The sequence below is a fragment of the Leopardus geoffroyi genome, chromosome A1 (assembly GCF_018350155.1).
Source record: "Leopardus geoffroyi isolate Oge1 chromosome A1, O.geoffroyi_Oge1_pat1.0, whole genome shotgun sequence".
NCBI lineage: Eukaryota > Metazoa > Chordata > Mammalia > Carnivora > Felidae > Leopardus > Leopardus geoffroyi.
Genome location: NC_059326.1, coordinates 18,942,692 through 18,961,465, shown reverse-complemented (window position 1 = coordinate 18,961,465; position 18,774 = coordinate 18,942,692). Strand labels below are relative to the sequence as shown.

At 38.9% G+C, this 18,774-nt stretch overlaps 1 protein-coding gene across 5 annotated transcripts in view; it reads left to right on the top strand.

The window, feature by feature from the left end:
• MRPS31 (mitochondrial ribosomal protein S31) overlaps window positions 1–18,774 on the top strand; it is a 64,130-nt gene that overhangs the window by 6,334 nt on the left and 39,022 nt on the right. For 3 of the 5 annotated variants that reach the window (XM_045475039.1, XM_045475002.1, XM_045475031.1), the window contains exons 3-6: window positions 6,967–7,125; window positions 8,118–8,258; window positions 11,149–11,228; window positions 14,580–14,723. In XM_045475039.1, the coding sequence (XP_045330995.1) occupies window positions 6,967–7,125; window positions 8,118–8,258; window positions 11,149–11,228; window positions 14,580–14,723 (524 nt within the window). Of the gene's footprint in view, window positions 1–6,966; window positions 7,126–8,117; window positions 8,259–11,148; window positions 11,229–14,579; window positions 14,724–18,202; window positions 18,316–18,774 lie in introns of all 5 variants that reach the window. The other 2 variants (XM_045475012.1, XM_045475022.1) reach the window with 2 other exon arrangements.

Genomic DNA, 18,774 nt, shown 5'->3' with positions numbered 1-18,774 from the left:
ATGGGACTTGAACCCATAACCCTGAGGTCAAGAGTCAGATGCTCTACCGAGCCAGCCAGGTACCCCATCCTCTTCCTCCCTTTTAGAAACAAAATAAAACAAAAATACTACATGAAAGTATATGGAATTAGGGGCACCTGGGTGACTCGGTTGAGCATCCAACTCTAGATTTCGGCTCAGGTCAGGATCCCAGGGTCATGGGATTGAGCTCCACATTGGGCTCTGTGCTGAGCTTGGAGGCTGCTTAAGATACATTCTCTCTCTGTCTCCCTCTCTCCCTTTCTATCTCTCTCCCCCTCTTCCCCCCACTGCTCCCTCTCTCCCTCCACTCCTCTGCCCTGCACGTGCACACACACACACTCTCCTTCTCAAATAAAAATTAAAAAAATTTTTTTTGTTATTAAATTTTGAATAATGTTTATTTTTGAGAGAGAGACAGAGACAGAGTGCGAGCAGGGGAGGGGTAGAGAGTGGGGGAGACACAGAATCTGAAGCAGGCTCCAGGCTCTGAGCTGTCGGCACAGAGCCCGACACAGGGCTTGAACTCAAACTGCGAAATCAGGACCTGAGCCAAAGTCAGATGGTTAACTGAGCCACCCAGGTGCCCCTCCCCCACCCCCAAATTTTTTTTTAAGTACACAGAATTAGATAATACAGACACACATGTATAAAAATACTTACCAAGAGTTTTTTTTTAAGCTTGCAGACCTGTTTGTGACCCATTGTGCTTTTTTTATAATTATACAATTTAATTATCTGTTATAGAAATGGTTAAAATGAGCTGAATGTTTTGCAAAGACTCAGGAAAGGAAATTTTAAAAATTCCTTTCCAATTAGGTATGAATGAGACAAGTAGAAAAATGTAAGAAAATTCTGCATTCAGACTGCTTTGTAAGCATTTTTAAGTTCTTGCTGCATGTTTCTGCTTTAAAGAAACCAGAATTGGAACTCTTGGAGGATGTACTATGGGTGCAGTGTATATATAAAAGATATATGTTGGAACTTCTATTCAAAGAGGCTTTGGTCCTACATCAAAAGATTGGTGAATGAGACCTGTTTGTTTTGAGTTTTTAAAAATGAATCTTTTAGGGTGCCTGGCTGGCCCAGTTGGTAGAGCATGTGACTCTTGATCTCAGAGTCATGAGTTCAAGCCCCACATTGGATATAGAGTTTACTTAATAAAAAAATTTTTAATGTATCTTTTAATGATTTTGTTCCCCACTCTTTTTTTTTTTTTTTTTTTAAGGGATCCCAGATGCACAGAATTGGGTAAATCATCTTTGATTCATGATGACTGTCCTTGCTCTATGCATGGCCTGTTTTTTAGTTTTTTTATTTGTATTATATACTGAGCCCCCATTGATACAGTTAGTGTGGCTGCATAACAGTTGGCCCAAAATTTATGCTTATGGATTCTGTGGGTCAGCAGTGTGGGCAGAGCACAGTGGAGAAGGGTAATCTCTGTTCTGTGCTGTCCTTACTCAGAAGACTTGCAAGTCCAGAGGCTGGAATCATCTGAAGGTTTGCTCATTCATTGCTCTGACAGTTGAAGCTGGCTGTTAGCTGAGACCTTAGCCAGGACTGTTACCGGAAACACCTACCTATGGCCTCTCTGTGTGGCCTGGGCTTCCTCACTGCATGGCGGCTGGGTTCCTAGGGCGAGTGTCCCAAGAGAAAGGAAGCCGGGAGGAATTTGTATTGTTTTTTTTTTTTTAATTTTTTTTTTTTTCCCAACGTTTATTTATTTTTGGGACAGAGAGAGACAGAGCATGAACGGGGGAGGGGCAGAGAGAGAGGGAGACGCAGAATCGGAAACAGGCTCCAGGCTCTGAGCCATCAGCCCAGAGCCCAACGCGGGGCTCGAACTCCCGGACCGCGAGATCGTGACCTGGCTGAAGTCGGACGCCCAACCGACTGCACCACCCAGGCGCCCCATGTATTGTTTTTATGATGTAGCCTTGGAATCAGATTGGACACTGCCACTCTCATTTCCTGTTTCATATTGACTTTTGAGGGGTACTTGCTTTTTATCATAGCAACTGCCAGAAAACCCATCTTCACAAAGATGATGTCAACAAAAGGCATGCGGTAGTCTGGTGTTAAAACCATGACTACCTTGCCTTAGTAGTTCAGTCACTGACAGATTGCTGTATTTCCTTGTAGTGCTCCAGGGTTCCTTAGGGCATAGTTTGGGAACCAAGATCGTATTCTACATTGAGCTCCCTGTGCAAGGCTGTGGGACCAAACCCATAAGTTTCTTAGAATTCCTGTTTGTTTGGGGCGCCTGGGTGGCGCAGTCGGTTAAGCGTCCGGCTTCAGCCAGGTCACGATCTCGCGGCCCCGTGAGTTCGAGCCCCGCGTCGGGCTCTGGGCTGATGGCTCAGAGCCTGGAGCCTGTTTCCGATTCTGTGTCTCCCTCTCTCTCTGCCCCTCCCCCGTTCATGCTCTGTCTCTCTCTGTCCCAAAAATAAATAAACGTTGAAAAAAAAAAATTTAAAAAAAAAAAAAAAAGAATTCCTGTTTGTTTGAAAGACTCTCTGAGGCAGCATTTTAAATCTTGGGGTGCCTGGCCGGCTCATTCGGTGGAGCATGAAACTCTTGATCTTGGGGTTGTGAGCTCAAGCCCCAGGTTGGGTGTAGAGGTTACTTAAAAATAAGATCTTCAAAAAAATAATCTTTCTAAGATCTTAACAGAGGGTTTTGCAGTCATGCCTATAGTTTTCCTGACACTGCACTGAATTTGATTTCTGTTCAGAAACCATTTCTTTTTTTCAGAGAGAAAGAGTGCAGGAGCTTGAGCCAGTGAGGGAGGGGCAGAGGGAGAGAGACTCTTAAGCAGGCTCTACATACGTACGTAGCCCAGCACGGCACTCCATCTCATGACCGGAGCCGAAATCGAGTCAGACGCTCAACCAACTGAGCCACCCAGGCGCCCCTGTTCAGAAACCATTTTAAATTTTAGCATTGTTTGCTGTCTGGAGGGGCTGAGAATGAGAAATGTTTTCTTTTGGATACCTGCAAGTCTTGGCTCCTTTATATGGAACGGTTCTTATCTCTTCTCACATTTTACCATCTGCCACTAAGGTTCAACACTGGAAGTCTCCTTAGACTGCCTCATCCAGTTCATTGAGTGTGTTTCCTGTGTCCCACCTTACTAGAAGCAACAATGCTGCTGAACAGAAGTCCCCTTTTCTGTAGCTTCCAGTAATGTTGATTTTCCTAAAGCTCTCCCTCACAGTGGCTTTGAGAGCCTTCAGGCTCTAAGTCTCTTTGAGGCCCTAAGTTCTCATCAATACTTGCCTCAAGGTCTTTGCAGTTTCTACCCACTGCCCAATACCCAAACCTCCTCCATACATTTTAGGTTTTTTGTTACAGTAGCATCCAACTTCCAGGCACCAAAATGTGTTCCAGTTAAGTGTTGCTGCATAACAAACCATCCCACAGCTTGGCCGCAGCATCTCTGCAGCGTAGGCAGAGGTAGCTGTGTCCGCCCCACTTGGCGCTAGTGAGAGCCGGTGCAAGGCCAAGGTCTCATGAGTCTGAATGTGTTGTGGAACTAGTAAGAACCCTGGGGAGAACAGCAGTGACCACAGTTTCTAGCTCCTACTGTAACTTTCTCTCAACCAAGCAACTACCAGTAAGAAGGATTCAGCTACTTATTAATTAATGAATCCACTAGTAGAAATTTAGATTATTTCTAGTTTTCCATTAGTACAAAATAATGCTATGATTAATGTCATTCATTCATTCAGCAGCTTTAGATTGCCATTAGAGCTCAGGCACTGTCCAAAGGGATGGAGGTAGAACACTGAACAAAGCAAGTCTCTATTCCTTACAAATGGGGGAAGAGTCAGGGGGCGGAAGAGGATGTTTTTACGCCACACACAGACACATAGTACATTAGATGATGAAACATGAGGAAAAATAAGAGTGATCGGTTAGAGAGGTGCTATTTTTTAAAAAGGGATCATGGAAGAATAATGATTGAGCAAAGACCTGAAATAAAGTTATAGATAAAGCAATGCAGATATCTGAGAAATGCTTTGCCTGTCAGGCACAGGGGCTGGGACTGCTTGGACCTTGCATTTGGAGTGTGCAGGATCCCTCCAATTCTATGTGTACCTGCTTATTTTCTTCAGACAAATACTCCTGGAAGTGGAACTGGTGGGTAAAAGGATTGGGGTGTATTTTAGACTTTTAATGTATGTCATCAAATTGCCAAAAGTTACGGTGATTTGTGTCCACTCAATAGTATCCTTCCCCTTATTAGAATTTCTTTTCTGAAATTGTGTATGCTGTATAGTTCATATTAAAGAAATTTAGGGAGTACAGAAGGGTATAAAGTATGTTTTCATGAAATAGTCTGAGTTATAGGATAGAATAGATTTTTAAGAGACATTTTAACAAGGTCTCATCACCTTTTTAAAATCTGTGTAGAGGGGCACCTGGGTGGCTCGGTCGGTTAAGTGTCCAACTCTTAATTTTGTCTCAGGTCATGATCTCATGGTTGTGAAATCAAGCCCCGCATCGGGCTTGGGATTCTCTCTCTCTCTCTCTCTCTCTCTCTCTCTCTCTCTCTCTCCTCCCCCCCCCGCCCCTCCCCCACTCGCACTCTCTTGCTCTCAAAATAAATAAGCTTTAAAGAATAAATAAAAATAGAAAAAATGATTTGGAGTGAACTTCAAACCTTATTCACTGGCAACAGTTTTGAAAGTAGCTCATTTCTTTTTGACTAATTGTAATAGTCCCTCTTTTATTCTATTTTTCTTCCTTGGCCGTCAGATTCTAGATCTCTCCTATCTTGGTAGGCGAAGTCCTTAAATCTTTATCCAACAACCTCAGGGATTTGGGAACTTTGATTTGCATATTAGACAGCAGATTTTTATATAGAAAGTCAAGTATAGTAAAACGTTAACTTGAATCCCACTCGTTGAGATGGCAATTCTTAGTTAATATGTAAATAATGTAGACAATTTCCTTTTATGTCTAGCATAGTTTTCTATTAATTTACCCTAATTTACTAAAGAGTAGCATTTTGGGTTTTTTTAGCTTTTTCTTACGGAAAACTTGAAACAAAATGTAATAAACTTGTACCTAAACTACACGACATACACAAAGTGTACCTACCTGTTACGCAGCTTCAGTAATCATTTTGCCATTCTTGTGTCATCTATGTGTTCACCTACTTTGCGTCTCCTGCTAGATGATAACGATGATTTCTGGGCTTTGTTTTTGGGTTTTTTTTCAGGTAAAGTTTACATACTTTGAAGTGTACACATCTTAGCTGTAGGATTCTGGCAAACGCATATGCCCATGTGCTTATCAGATGCAGAGCATTTCTCATTTCTCTTTCCGTCAGTAGACTTCTGTCCTGAGACAACCACTACTCTGACTTTTTTCACCTTAGGTTAATTTTGCATATTCTAGAACTTGGTGTAAATGGAATCGTACAATGCATACTCTTTTTTTTTTCTAATGTAACTTTTCATTGTTTCATTCACGTTGTAGGTGTGAGTTGAACTATTCCATCATATGAACTTATCACGATGTGCGAATAGGTTTAGCTACGTTAATATTTTCTTGCAGTATAGTTTCTGAAATACACTGGCGTCTCATTTAAAAATCCATAAATTGGGGCACATGGGTGGCTCAGTCGGTTGAGCATCCAACTTCAGCTCAGGTCATGATTATCACGGGCTTGCTGCTGTCAGCACGAAGCCTGCTTTGGATCCTCTGTCCCCTTCTCTCTCTGCCACTTCCCCAGTTGTGCACACTCTCTCAAAAATAAACATTTAAAAAAATAATAAATAGGGGCACCTGAGTGGCTCAGTCGGTTGAGCGTCCGACTTTGGCTCAGGTCATGATCTCACGGTCTGTGGGCTTAAGTCCCGTGTCAGGCTCTGTGCTGACAGCTCAGAGCCTGGAGCCTGCTTCGGACTCTGTGTCTCCCTCTCTCTCTGCCCCCCGTTCATACTCTGTCTTTCTCTGTCTCAAAAATAAATAAAACATTAAAAAAAATTTTTTTTAAATAATAAATAATGAAATAAAAATCCAGCAAATTATAATTAAGGCTGATCCCTCCCCCTCTCCCTTTTATTCTTCTTTTCCTTACTTGTGCTTCAACAAGTATCCAGTAACTTCAGCTTTCAACATTTTAAAGTTTATATAAAACTAACACCTAATATTTACAAATTCTCGATTTTGTCAGAAGTAGATTTTTTTTAATTTTTTTTTTTTTAATTTTTTTTTCAACGTTTATTTATTTTTGGGACAGAGAGAGACAGAGCATGAACGGGGGAGGGGCAGAGAGAGAGGGAGACACAGAATCGGAAACAGGCTCCAGGCTCTGAGCCATCAGCCCAGAGCCTGATGCGGGGCTCGAACTCACGGACCGCGAGATCGTGACCTGGCTGAAGTCGGACGCTTAACCGACTGCGCCACCCAGGCGCCCCTAATATTTTATTTTTAAGAAAGAGAGCGCACAAGCAGGGTAGGGGCAGAGTGAGAGGGCGGCAGAGGATCAGAGACCGATGTGGGACTTGAACTCACAAACTGTGGGATCATGACCTGAGCCGAAGTCAGACGTTCAACCGCCTGAGCCACCCAGGTGCCCCAGAAATTGATTTTTTTTAATGTTCTTATTTATTTTTGAGAGAGAGACACAGAGACAGAGCACAGGTGGGGGCGGGGCAGAGAGAGAGAGGGAGACACAGAATCCGAAGCAGGGTCCAGGCTCTGAGCTGTCAGCACAGAGCCCAATGCGGGGCTCGAACTCACGAACCATGAGATCATGACCTGAGCTGAAGTCGGACACTTAACCGACTGAGCCACCCAGGCGCCCCTGACATTTTTTTGAATGACAGAAAAGTTTTCTCTGGAAAAAAATCATTTTACTTCCCACTAAACAAATGGCATAGTAAGTAATGCCTCCTTTTTTTCTCACTTGCGTTTCCTTTTCTTTGTCAGAACCAAGTCCCTGAGTCCTGAGTTGGTAGCAGCCGCAGCTGCTGTTGCAGATGTTCTCCCGTTTGATAAGCAGATGACCAAGTCAGAGCTGCTCAGGCAGCTCCAGCAGCACGAGGAAGTCTCAAAGGCACAGAAGGATGGAGAGAGAGCTAAAATTAGGTTAGTGGATCAAATAGTTCTGTCAGTAATGCTGGTTTCTCAAAATAAGCTGTTTTCATGTGAGTGGTGAGTAATACGCAATTATATTCATACATTTATATTTTATATAAAACATTTCTCTTAAGTGGAATGTTAGTAATTAGGTTTTCTAAAAATGATCTGAAGTAAGATTGCAGTTTGTAAAAGATCAATGGGATGGTTAAAGTTTTCTTCTGCCAAGTTATACAATTTCTTGCTCCTAAAAAAGAAACTGTAAATTCGGTAATGTTATTAAAAACAAATACAGAATAAGACAGTTTCTCTGAGAAGATTCATTTTTTCCGTTAAATAATCTGTTGGTCGTGTGCAGAGTGCGATCGTCTTCAGGCCTGTTTCCTTCAGTTTTTGCTCTTATCCTTACGTTTAGCTGACACCTTCCCATCCATCCTCTCGTCTCCTACTTGATGCCCTGTTTGAAGTCGATACACAGCTTCAGATGTTTGATACTTTTTCGTTAGTGACGCTTTTTTTTAAATAAACAACACTTTTAATTCATGTTTTAAATTCACATTTCTGAAGAACACCTTCAAAAGTTAGGTTTCAGAAGGAAACAAAAATCTTGGTGGTCTGTGGAGTGTGAATGTTAATAATGTGTGTGTGACATGTAATCTTTCATTTAAGGGGTGCCTGAGTGGCTCAGTCGGTTAAGCACCTGACTCTTCATTTCAGCTCGGGTCATGATCTCACAGTTCGTGGGTTCGAGCCCCACATTGGGCTCTGTGCTGGCAGTGTGGAGCCTGCTTGGGATTCTCTCTCTCCCTCTCTCTCTCTCTGCCGCCCCCCCCCCCAATAAATAAACTTAAAAAAAATCTTTCATTTAAACATAACATTTAATGCTATATTACTGCATAGAAGTGAAGTATAAACAAAGTGATATGAATCTCATGTGTAAGAAAGTTTTTTACTGTTCTGTAGCTAAAATATCTAATACACTGACCTTTTTCTTATTTCAGTGTCAGTAACATAATATCAGATATGAAAATTGCCAAATCTTCCACAGCTAGAGTTAGTACAAGACCAGTGCATCAAATTCAGTTTGATGAAGGATCTAACGATTACGTGGGCCAGAAGAAGACCAATGATCTTAAAAAAAGGTATTCAGGCTCTTTGCAGTCTCTTTGGTTTTGTTTGTTTTTCTGTAGGTTTACTTTATTCTGTGCCTGTTATTGCTGAAAGGTGTTTGAGCATTATAGATGAAATTATATCTGTTTTCTCACTCTGCGTGTACCATGTCTTACAGAGGAAAAGGTGTTCTGGGTTTAGCAGTCTTATGCTTTTCTATACCATTAATCAAGTTGGGCTCTTTCTCCCATTTACCCAGGAGATGAATAGAGGTCTCCTGATTTAGGATAAGTGGAGCTGATTTAATGCTGAACAAATGAACATTTTGTGAGAAGCATTATTTTTCATTCTGATTCATACATAACAATGTATATTCATATAACCTTTATATTTCTCTATATAATTATCATTATTCATATCTTAGAGAAATAAGCCATCATCAAAAAGAGAAAGAAAGGAAGACCCATTATAATATCTGAAAGTGGTAGATTATTTGTGGCAATTTGAATTTGGTAATTTGCAGACTTCAAGATGCTAAGCCATGTTTTACATAATTATTTTATAATACAAAGCTGTCTGTATTCACATAAAGTTTCTGCTTTCTCTCCTTCAAGCCCATGAAGTGAAAGTTGGGGACAGGGAACCAGATATTTATAGCACGCTGTGACAAAAACTAACTGATCTTTGTAGGAGGAGGTGCCTACAGTGGAGTATTTTTGATGTGTTATGTATTCCATGGATTTTCTTTTAATTATAATTCCAGCAACTTGAGTTAGCTCTTTTCAGAAGTTAAACTATGAATTTGTTCAGGAAAATTGTAAAAGATGGTCAGCAGTTAACAAAGGAAGTTCAAGAGGTTACAATGACTTTGGGAAATTATTTGAATTACTAATTTAAAGTGATTTTATACCTATGACATATTATTAGATAAAATAGAATGAATACTTGGAGTTTTACTTAAGATTCCTCAAGAATATTTAATTTCAGGGGCGCCTGGCTGGCTCAGTCAGTAGAGCATGCAATTCTTGATCTGGGGTCATGAGTTCAAACCCCACGTTGGGTATAGAACTTACTTTAAAAAAGAATATTTAATTTCAGTCTTGTTTGAATCATTCTTTGTTAAAATGATTTCATGATTCCATGCAATTATGTCAGAATGCTATATCATAATTTGATTCTTAATGATATTAGCTGTCATTAAAAACTAGAAGGTGGCGGGCACATGACTGGCTCGGTCAGTAGATCTGGGGGTCGTGAGTTCAAGCCTCGAGTTGGGTGTAGAGATTATTTAAAAGTAAAATCTTACAGGGGCACCTAGGTGGCTCAGTCAGTTAAGTGTCCGACTTGGATTCAGGTCATGATCTCATGGTTCATGGGTTTGAACCCCATGTCGGGCTCTGTGCTAACAGCTCAGAGCCTGGAGCCTGCTTCAGGTTCTGCGTCTCTCCCTCTCTCTCTGTCCCTCCCCTGCTCGCTCTCTCTCTCTCTCTCCCAAAAATAAACATTAAAAAAAAATTTTTTTTAAGTAAAATCTTAAAAGAAAAATTAGAAAGTGGGAAGGGAGTAGCTAAAAAAGTAGGACCGGGGTTTATGTGCATATAATGGCTATATTAAAAAACTGACTGAAGGACTCTAGAGTTAGGGAAAGCAGTGGTAAGACACCAAGTTGTTCTCCCTGCTCTGTCCTGGGACAGCCTGAGACAATCCACCATTAATATGCCCTGGGCTGATTCCTTCAGTAAGACAACAGAGAAGTGCCCTAGCATACCTCAGAGTCTTGGCACTGTGCTAGACTAATCCCGGAACTGCGGCAACTTGCATAGCCTCGTTGGTCTGTTTCCTCATCTAGGAGATGCTAACTTAAAGGGCTTTCTTGAGAAATAGGAAAGGGATGTGCAGACTCTATATAGTAGATGCAATGAAAACGTCTGTTCCCTTCCTTTCCCCTTTAGTACCTTCTAAAATTCCATACTTTACCAGATCATTCCCTCTTTACCATGAGTCACCTTAATCCATCATCCTGTTGACCTGATGCAAAGTTGGGGACTGCTGGGTGCAGAGAAGAATGCAAGCCCTGAGGATGGTTCTGGAGCATAAATACCTTTGTTTAAAATACTTGGGGACCTGCTAGCGAAAACCTGAAGTGATTTGAGATCACTTTATCTAATTTTAATATGGTATTTGCATTTTTTCAGTTAGTGTGATATTGTAGAAAAAAGTAATGTGATCCAGAAAAGTATTCAAAATTATTTTAAAGTAACTGTCCATTTTTTAAACTGGCTTTTAATCTGCCATTAAATTTATGTAAGTATGAATGTAAGGTGATACATGAAGCAGTTGATTAAAATATACAAGGAAAAGTTATCTGTTAACTCTCTGACATTAATTTCAATAGTTAATTAAAAATGTTATATAAAGAAAGTTAATCATTATGTTAAAATTACAGAATGATTGCTTTATAAGTGGGAATGTTTTGATTTATCTGTGCCATCTTTTATAATTATAGTTTGTAATTAAACATGCAGTGTTTTCTGCCCTTAAACTAAGACAAATGTTGACTTCAACAACTTTTAATTTAGCATATTTTAATAGCTGTCTAATGTTGAGTTTTCTAAAACCTTAATATGAAATGGATCACGTAAAAATTATGGCAATTCAAACTAATCTTTTCAGTTAGCTGTTTTAGACATTAAACTACTTAACCCGCTTTATTGTATCATGATGATGCAAAACTTCAAGTGCATTTGTTCCGGTTTTTCGTTGTCAGTTCTGAAGATGCAGAAATTTAGTTAAAATGTCTGGGTGTGAGTCAGTGGAATATTTTTAAACTTCTACATTGAGTATTCCATATACAATTTTCTTTTTCTAAAGAATTTTTTGTTGGCAGTGTATAAAAATATTAAATTGTTTTTTCTTTTCCAGCCTTAGGAAAAATATACTCAAGGGGAAGAGACTTAATATTTTTGACCTTAAGGCCGTTACTGAAGAGGCACCCGAAACAGGTTTGTTAAGAACAACACCATTGGGGGGTGCTGGGGTGTTAATAAGGGTTCAGGTCTTGGTTTTGGCTTAGGTCATGATTTCTCAGTTTGCAGGATGAAGCACCACATTAAGCTCCGTGCTGTTAGTCCCCCTACTTGGGACTCTCTCTCCCTTTCTCTCTTCCATGCACGCGTGCTCTCGCTCACTCTCTAAAAAAAAAATAAACATAAAAAAAAGAACAACACTGTTTCTCAAGTATACAAACATTCCATCTTTCAACAACGTCCTTCACGTTTTGATTACATAATGTCAAGTATTTTAATAAGCCATCCTGTCATTGACCTGGGTCCTGCTTATGAACGTAGTTGTTGACATTGCCAGTCTTGGTCAGATGTGTCCCTTGAAATGTTGCATGCTATGAGACAGCGGGAGGTAACTCCTACCAGCTTCCTGAATCCAGAGCTATCAATTGGCTGCTGATTTGGGTTAGAACATTAATGATCACCTACCATTTGCAGCTGTGCTATTACAAAAGCTAAACTGTGGCTTCGGCCCTAGAGCAGCTTGCTGTCCAGAAGAGGAGATAGCATTTGTAGAAGTGACTTAGTGAGGTGATTTGGAGATTGTTTCGGAGCTGGGAAGAAGAGCATTCAGGAGATCTATTTAGCAGTCTCATGTTTTTTTCTTAATACATAGTTAGTCCTTGTTCTTTATTCTTCCCCCTTTCTTCTTTGGGTAAGAAGTCAAATCCTTCAAATTCATCATTTGAAGTCTAATTCAAAGAGATACGAGACGTCCTCTTGCTTGACGTTAAATATGGTTTAGTGATAACTTAAAATAGATGAGAAAATTCAATGCAAATGGTCTTTCAGCTTACAAGTGACTTTCATTTCCAAAGATTCTAAGTTAGCTTTTGGGACTTCATAGAAATAATTTTATAATTGATTTTTAAGTTCTGAGGCCAGCCTCCAGTGTCTCATTTAATCTATCACTTACTTATATAAACATCTGATTTTTCCCAATATTCAATAAACCTTTAGATGTTGGGGCCTGGGTTTCACTGGCTTTTGTATACCCAGCAGCACCTAGCCAAGTGGCTTACAGATCATAGGAATTAGTTATGTTAAATTGTAAATGCTTTTTTTTGAACAAATTGAGCTATATAATATCTATCCATAGAGGAAAACTCAAGTGATTTGAGATCACTTTATCTAATTTTAATATGATATTTACATTAATCAATCAGTGTTTGTTCATTTAAAACTGAAAAGAAAGCTAAGAGAACAACCTCCTGTCTCTTATGTGAAAACTGCATTGTTTGAGCTTGCTGTCTCTCAAAATAAATAAATAAACATTTTTTTTCTTTTTTAAAGGGAATTTACTGTCAGGGCAGTCACTGTTGTCCACCTAATGAACAACCAGAAGAGGCACTTGTATTCTTGAAGAAGCCAATTTGCTTTTTTTGATCAGAAATCCTGTTCCTAAAACTGAAATTAGCTGGCAAGGAAGTACTGAAATTTTATAAAACAGTATAAAATGATTGTACTTTAATAAGGAAAGTAATATGCAAATTTATGAAAATTTACTCTAATGAAGGTACTGTTTAATAAGTTATACTTGCATGAGTCTAAAGAACGTCTTTTGTTCCCAATTAAATACAGTAGCAGCAACATGCAGACTTAAATTTAGCATTTATTCACTGCTGTTTCCCTATCACCTAAAATAATGCCTGACATATAATTGGCATTCAGTAATTATTTATTGATTGAATGAGTTCTTCTATCCCAGGATTCCCGCATTTTGCTCCCTCCATGTTCCTACCACTGCTGCAAAGGATATAGTCATAGACCCTACTGCTTATCCTGGAGTAATCTAGAGCCAAGAGGCCAGATAGCTTAATGGAAGGAGTTTCAGTATTTGATAGATGTGGATTATTCAAATTCATATTCTGGCATACTAACCTCTTTGAGTTTTCCTTTCTCCATCTATAAAATAGGGCTGATACATACCTCTCAAGGCTTAAATGAACTAATGTGTAATTGAAGTGTCAGGAGCACAATGGACATTCAGTACATAGATGCAGCTATTAGCAACAACGATGATGGCGTTGAGGCACCTGGGTGGCTCAGTCGGTTAAGTGTCCGATTTCAGCTCATGTCATGATCTCACTGCTTGTGAGTTCAAGGCCCGCGTTGGCTCTGTGCTGGCAGCTTGGAGCCTGGAGCCTGCTTCGGATTCTGTGTCCCTCTCTGTCTGTTCCTCCCTTGCTTACGCTTTGCCTCTCTCTCTCTCTCTCTCTCTCTCTCTCAAATATAAAATAAAACATTAAAAAAAATTTAAATAGAAAAAAACGTAATGATGATGGTGTTGATGATCATGGAAAAGACATAGGTTCATCAGTGTGCACTGAATAAATCTATAAAATGGGACTCTGATAATTATTTTTCTGTTATGATTACTCTGGAAATGTGGCTATTAAGCCTAACTGCTGTGATCTTTTCTCTGTATGAGATCTTCTAGGCCAACATACTTAATATCTAGCAGTCAGTGTGCAGTCAGACGTGGCTGTACCTGAATTTTCGCATACAAGTCTGTGTGGACATATGTTTTCTCTCGGGTAAATATCTAGGAGTCAAATGGTTGTATGCAAAGTGTATTTTCTAATTTTTTAAGTAACGGCCAAACTATTTTTCAAAGAGGTTGTGCCATTTTACATTCCCACCAACAGTGACTGGTGGAAATGCAGTTCATTCTTGAAAAGTGTCTTACATTTCCAAAGCAAATAAAATGATTAAAATGTGATATGATGGTGGTTATAAGCTAACATGATATTAACTTACTTAGAGGGTTGGTTGTGAGGATTAAATGAACTAATGTAGAAAAAGCATTAGCACAGAGTAAGTGCTCCGTATCTGTTAGTAGTATTGTTATTATGTTAATTTAATTTCTTTGGTCTTTATTAGTTGTATATTGGTGACTTATCTTCACAGACTAAAAGGTAAACAGGCTGGACTATAAATATCAAAGTCACATGTCTTATAAAAAATATTCACATTCATGGAAACATCCTTAAACAAAATACATATTTTTTTTTCCTTTCCAGTAGAGGGGGCAGTGAGACTTCAGGGCTTGCTTGCCTAGTAGTGTAGTAAAACAGAAGCCAAGGCTTGCAATTATGGTTGCTGCAGGCTTTTTATGTCATTTTTTAACAGTTTGAGCTCTCAGAGAATGACCTTCCATTATATACTGTTTATGTATATCCCTCAGGACCTGAAATGTTTCACCAATTTGGAGTCGATTATAACATTTTTGTAAAAATAAAGATATATACGCATTGACTTGTGATTATTTGAAATGTTTTTATTATACAGAGACAGCACCTTCACTTTGGGATGTGGAATTTGCTAAGCAGTTAGCTGAGGTAAATGAACAGCCCCTTCAGAATGGTTTTGAGGAGATGATCCAGTGGACCAAAGAGGGGAAACTGTGGGAGTTTCCGATTAACAACGAAGCAGGTAAATCTTAATTTCAGAGTTTTATACAATTCAGTGATGGGGATTAAATCTGGCAGGTGTTCAGTCATAGAGTCTGGATACTTACATGAATTTCAGAACTTTGTATAAATTTCTTCATGATGTCTGAAAAGAAATTTCACAATGTTTTTAAAAGGAACGTTAGAGGGGCACCTGGCTGGCTCAGTTAATGGAGCATGCAACTCTTGATCTCAGGGTTGTGAGTTCAAGACCCATGTTGGGTGTAGAGTTTACTTAAAAATAAAATCTTTAGAAAATAAAATAAAAGGAATATTAGAACTTCCCTTAATTCTAGATGTTTGATAAGGAAACTAAAGAAGTAAAGTTATATGGCAGAAATGCATCATGAATTGCTTTGTGACATGAAAGTGTTGACTGCAAATGATGACAGTTCTCTGGTTGCTCAGCCAGGATTATCTGGAAAATCTCATACATTTAATCCTGGGAATGACATCATATTTCAATTTTAGAGAACATAACAACTCTTACAAAGCCTTAACTGGTTATCTTTTACTCATAAAACCATTGCATTAATGAGGTGCAAGGTTCTTGTACTTGAAAACCACTCAAAGCAAAAATGTTGGAAGGCTTCGAAATTTCTTGGAACTCTGGCAGCATACCTAGATGCTTTGGTGCTATTACCTACTTTCCTGGAGATTATTCTGGACATGATACCTCTTCCTCACTCAAAAGGAAAACAGTATTACTTTGCTACTTACGTTTTGTGGTATTTTTTATATTATCATCAGCTAAACATTTTAGATGTATTTTCAATTAGAAGAGGTTCATTTACTTTTATGGTACAATTAGGTAGGAGTTGCAAACACCTCAGTAAATCTTGGGAAAGTATAGTCCATATTTTAACCTTTGTAGTATTATACGGTCACCTTAATATTTTATTTTTTGATGACATTTGATTTGTTTGGATTAATAAATGGAACAGAAACTTAAATATCAGAAATATTTTGTCTTCTATCTTGATGAAGTGTTACTTTGTTTAGGAAAACTTTTTAGAGACTTAACAATTCTTTAGCAAATTTGTAATATTTTGTGTATTTGTGTGGTATATGCAGTAATAAAGGATGCTGTGTTTCATCTGTTACATAACATGTATATTTGCCAAAGTATTATGCTTTCCATACTCTGGTAGGTGTCAGGAAAAAAAAAACCCAAGGACTTTTCAGTTGTACAAACCAGAGTACAGATCTGAACTCTCCCATTGCTTAGCCATTTGCCTTTGAGGAAACTAACCTCTTGAACCTTAGTTTCCTCATCTGTAAAATTAAAGATACCTCACTGGAAGAGTATAAGAAATAAAACAAAGTTATTGGTTTGCTCAGCACAGTTCTTGGCGTATAAGACATGTGAATAAAGGTTAATTCATTTCCCCTCCTGTATGAACATAGGATTTTAAAAGGAGAAAAAAACTGGGGCCTGGGTAGCTCAGTTGGTTAAGAAACCACCTGCAGCTCAGATCATGATCTCACAGTTCGTGAGTTCGAGCTCCACGTCAGGCTCTGTGCTGATAGCTCAGAGCCTGGATCTGCTTCAGAGTCTGTGTCTCCCTCTCTCTCTTCCCCTCCCCCACTTGTGCTCTTTTTCTCTCAAAAATAAACATTAAAAAAATTCAGAGAGGGGCGCCTGCATGGCTCAGTCAGTTGAGTGTCCAATTTCGGCTCAGGTCATGATCTCGTGGTTTGTGGGTTCAGACCCTGCGTCAGGCTCCATGCTGACAGCTTGGAGCCTGGAGCCTGCTTCAGATTCTTGTCTGCCTCTCTCTGCCCCTCCCCTGCTTGCACTCTGTGTGTGTGTGTCTCTCTCTCTCTCTCTCAAAAATAAATACACATTAAAATTTTTTTTTAATTTTAGAGAAAAATATTAATATTTTTATTAATTACTATTTATTAATAAATAGTAATATTAAGGGAAGATTTCATTATTTGATGAAATTTGGATGTTCCAAGTCCTCACAGTTAAAAGCATGGTTTTAAAACCCAATATTGAGGTAGAATAAATGTGACTTTATTTAGGAGAGACAGTGGTTAAGGGTTCCAGTTTTGAGTGAGTTATATGCTTAACCTCTCTAAGCCTCACTTCTCCTGTCTATGAAATGATGGGAACAATAATAGGACTTCTTTTATGGGATTCTTCTGAGAAACAAGTGAGGTTATTATACAAGTAAAGGATCATCAACCTCATCATTCCCTGTTCCTACAACAACAATATTGTGAGAGGATTTTACTGTAAGAATTTTAAATCTTAAACTATTAGTAAGGATATGTATTTTCTAGGAACCACCAAGTAGGGTAATAGGAAAGTATGGGTTGGTATACATTGTCATCAGTAAAACACTTAAGATCATCAAAATCTTGAATGTCCATACTCCACAGGAACTTATCTTAAATTTGACCTGATTTTTAAGAGAGTTTATTTTTTACAAAAGGAAAAAAACATGTATTTTGGTTAGGTTGGGGAGATAAATGTGACAAGTTTCCATACACATGGTACATATTATTGATGCTTCAGGGTGGGAAAGGGAGGTATCTCATTTCCAGCTCCTTAAGCCAATTGTTATCTGAATGAAAAACAGGAAAGGAACTGTGGAAACTTTCTCACTTTGATCACTCCCCTCAATATACACTTAGGAACTTCAGAATACTTTAAGAGACTGGCATTAGAATTTGGAGCCTCAGCAGTTCAATAAGATTCTTCTAGATTTCTTATTTTTAAATTTTAAGATGAATAAAACGTCATGCTGTCTCTACTAATAGTTAGCTTTATGAAGATTTACTTTGATGCTTTTGGGGAAAGGGGTTTTATTTCTAGGGGCAGGCCATGCCGGTTTCTGAACGTAATACTGAAAATGACAAAATGACGTGTCCTGTGTTTATAACTTCGCTTCCCGGTGTTTTGTTTTTCATTTATGTAAAAAAATTAGCAGTTTGTTGTTTTGCCGTGTAAAACATATAAATTATTTTCTGATTTGAAGTATCTTTTTTCAGTTTTTTTGTTTTTTTTTTGTTTTTTGTTTTTTGTTTTTTTTAAGAACTGGTTTGTCCCTTCTGTTTTGCTTTGCCAGCATAGAGATTTGCAAGAGCAGTTAGGTGGCATTATTACCACTTAGATTTTGTAGTAGTGATTTTATATTGGATTGATAATGAAAACATTTTTATTTTAGCTTTGACTTTGACTTTAAACTTAATCATATTTTTACCAGTACCCAGTTAACAGTCTTGCTCTTGAATGTTCTTTAGCCATATGTATGCCACCAAATCGTGTTCCGAAATGTATCAGTTTTTGCTGCATAATGTGCCACCCCAAAACTTAATAAAACAACAACTAAGTTGGAACTGCTCATGAATTTTGGGGTTTTCTGGATGGTTTTGGCAGCTTAGCTGAGGGTGGGTCCTTCTAGAGTGGCTGGTCTCACATGTCTGGCTGTTGGTGCTGGCTGTTGTCAGGGAAGATGGAGATACCTGGGTTATATGTCACTCACCATCTCACAGACCAGCTTGGGCTTCTTCACATGGCCGCGGTAGAGTTCCTAACAGCAAGGAAGAGCAAGGATTGACGTGTAAGTGTTTTTCAAGCCTTTGTTTGCACTGTGTTTAGTAATACCCCATTGGCAAAGCAGGTCACTTGGCCAACCCTGAATTCACCGGTTTGAGAGACAGGCTGCACCTATTTATGGGAAGAATGGCAAAGTCACACTGTAAAGGGCATGAATAGAAACATAGGGGTGGTGTGTGGCCATTTGTTATTCTACCACCTGGATTTTTTTTTATTTACTTTTGTTTTACTTTTTTTTTTTTAAATTTTTTTAGTTTATTTATTTTTGAGAGAGACAGAGTGCAGGCAGGAGAGGAACAGAGAGAGAGGGAGACACAGAATCTGAAGAAGGCTCCAGGCTCTGAGCTGTCAGCACAGAGCCTGATGCGGGGCTCGAACTCATGAACTGTGAGATCATGGCCTGAGCCAAAGTCGGATGCTTAACTGACTGAACCACGCAGGCGCCCCTTTTATTTACATTTGT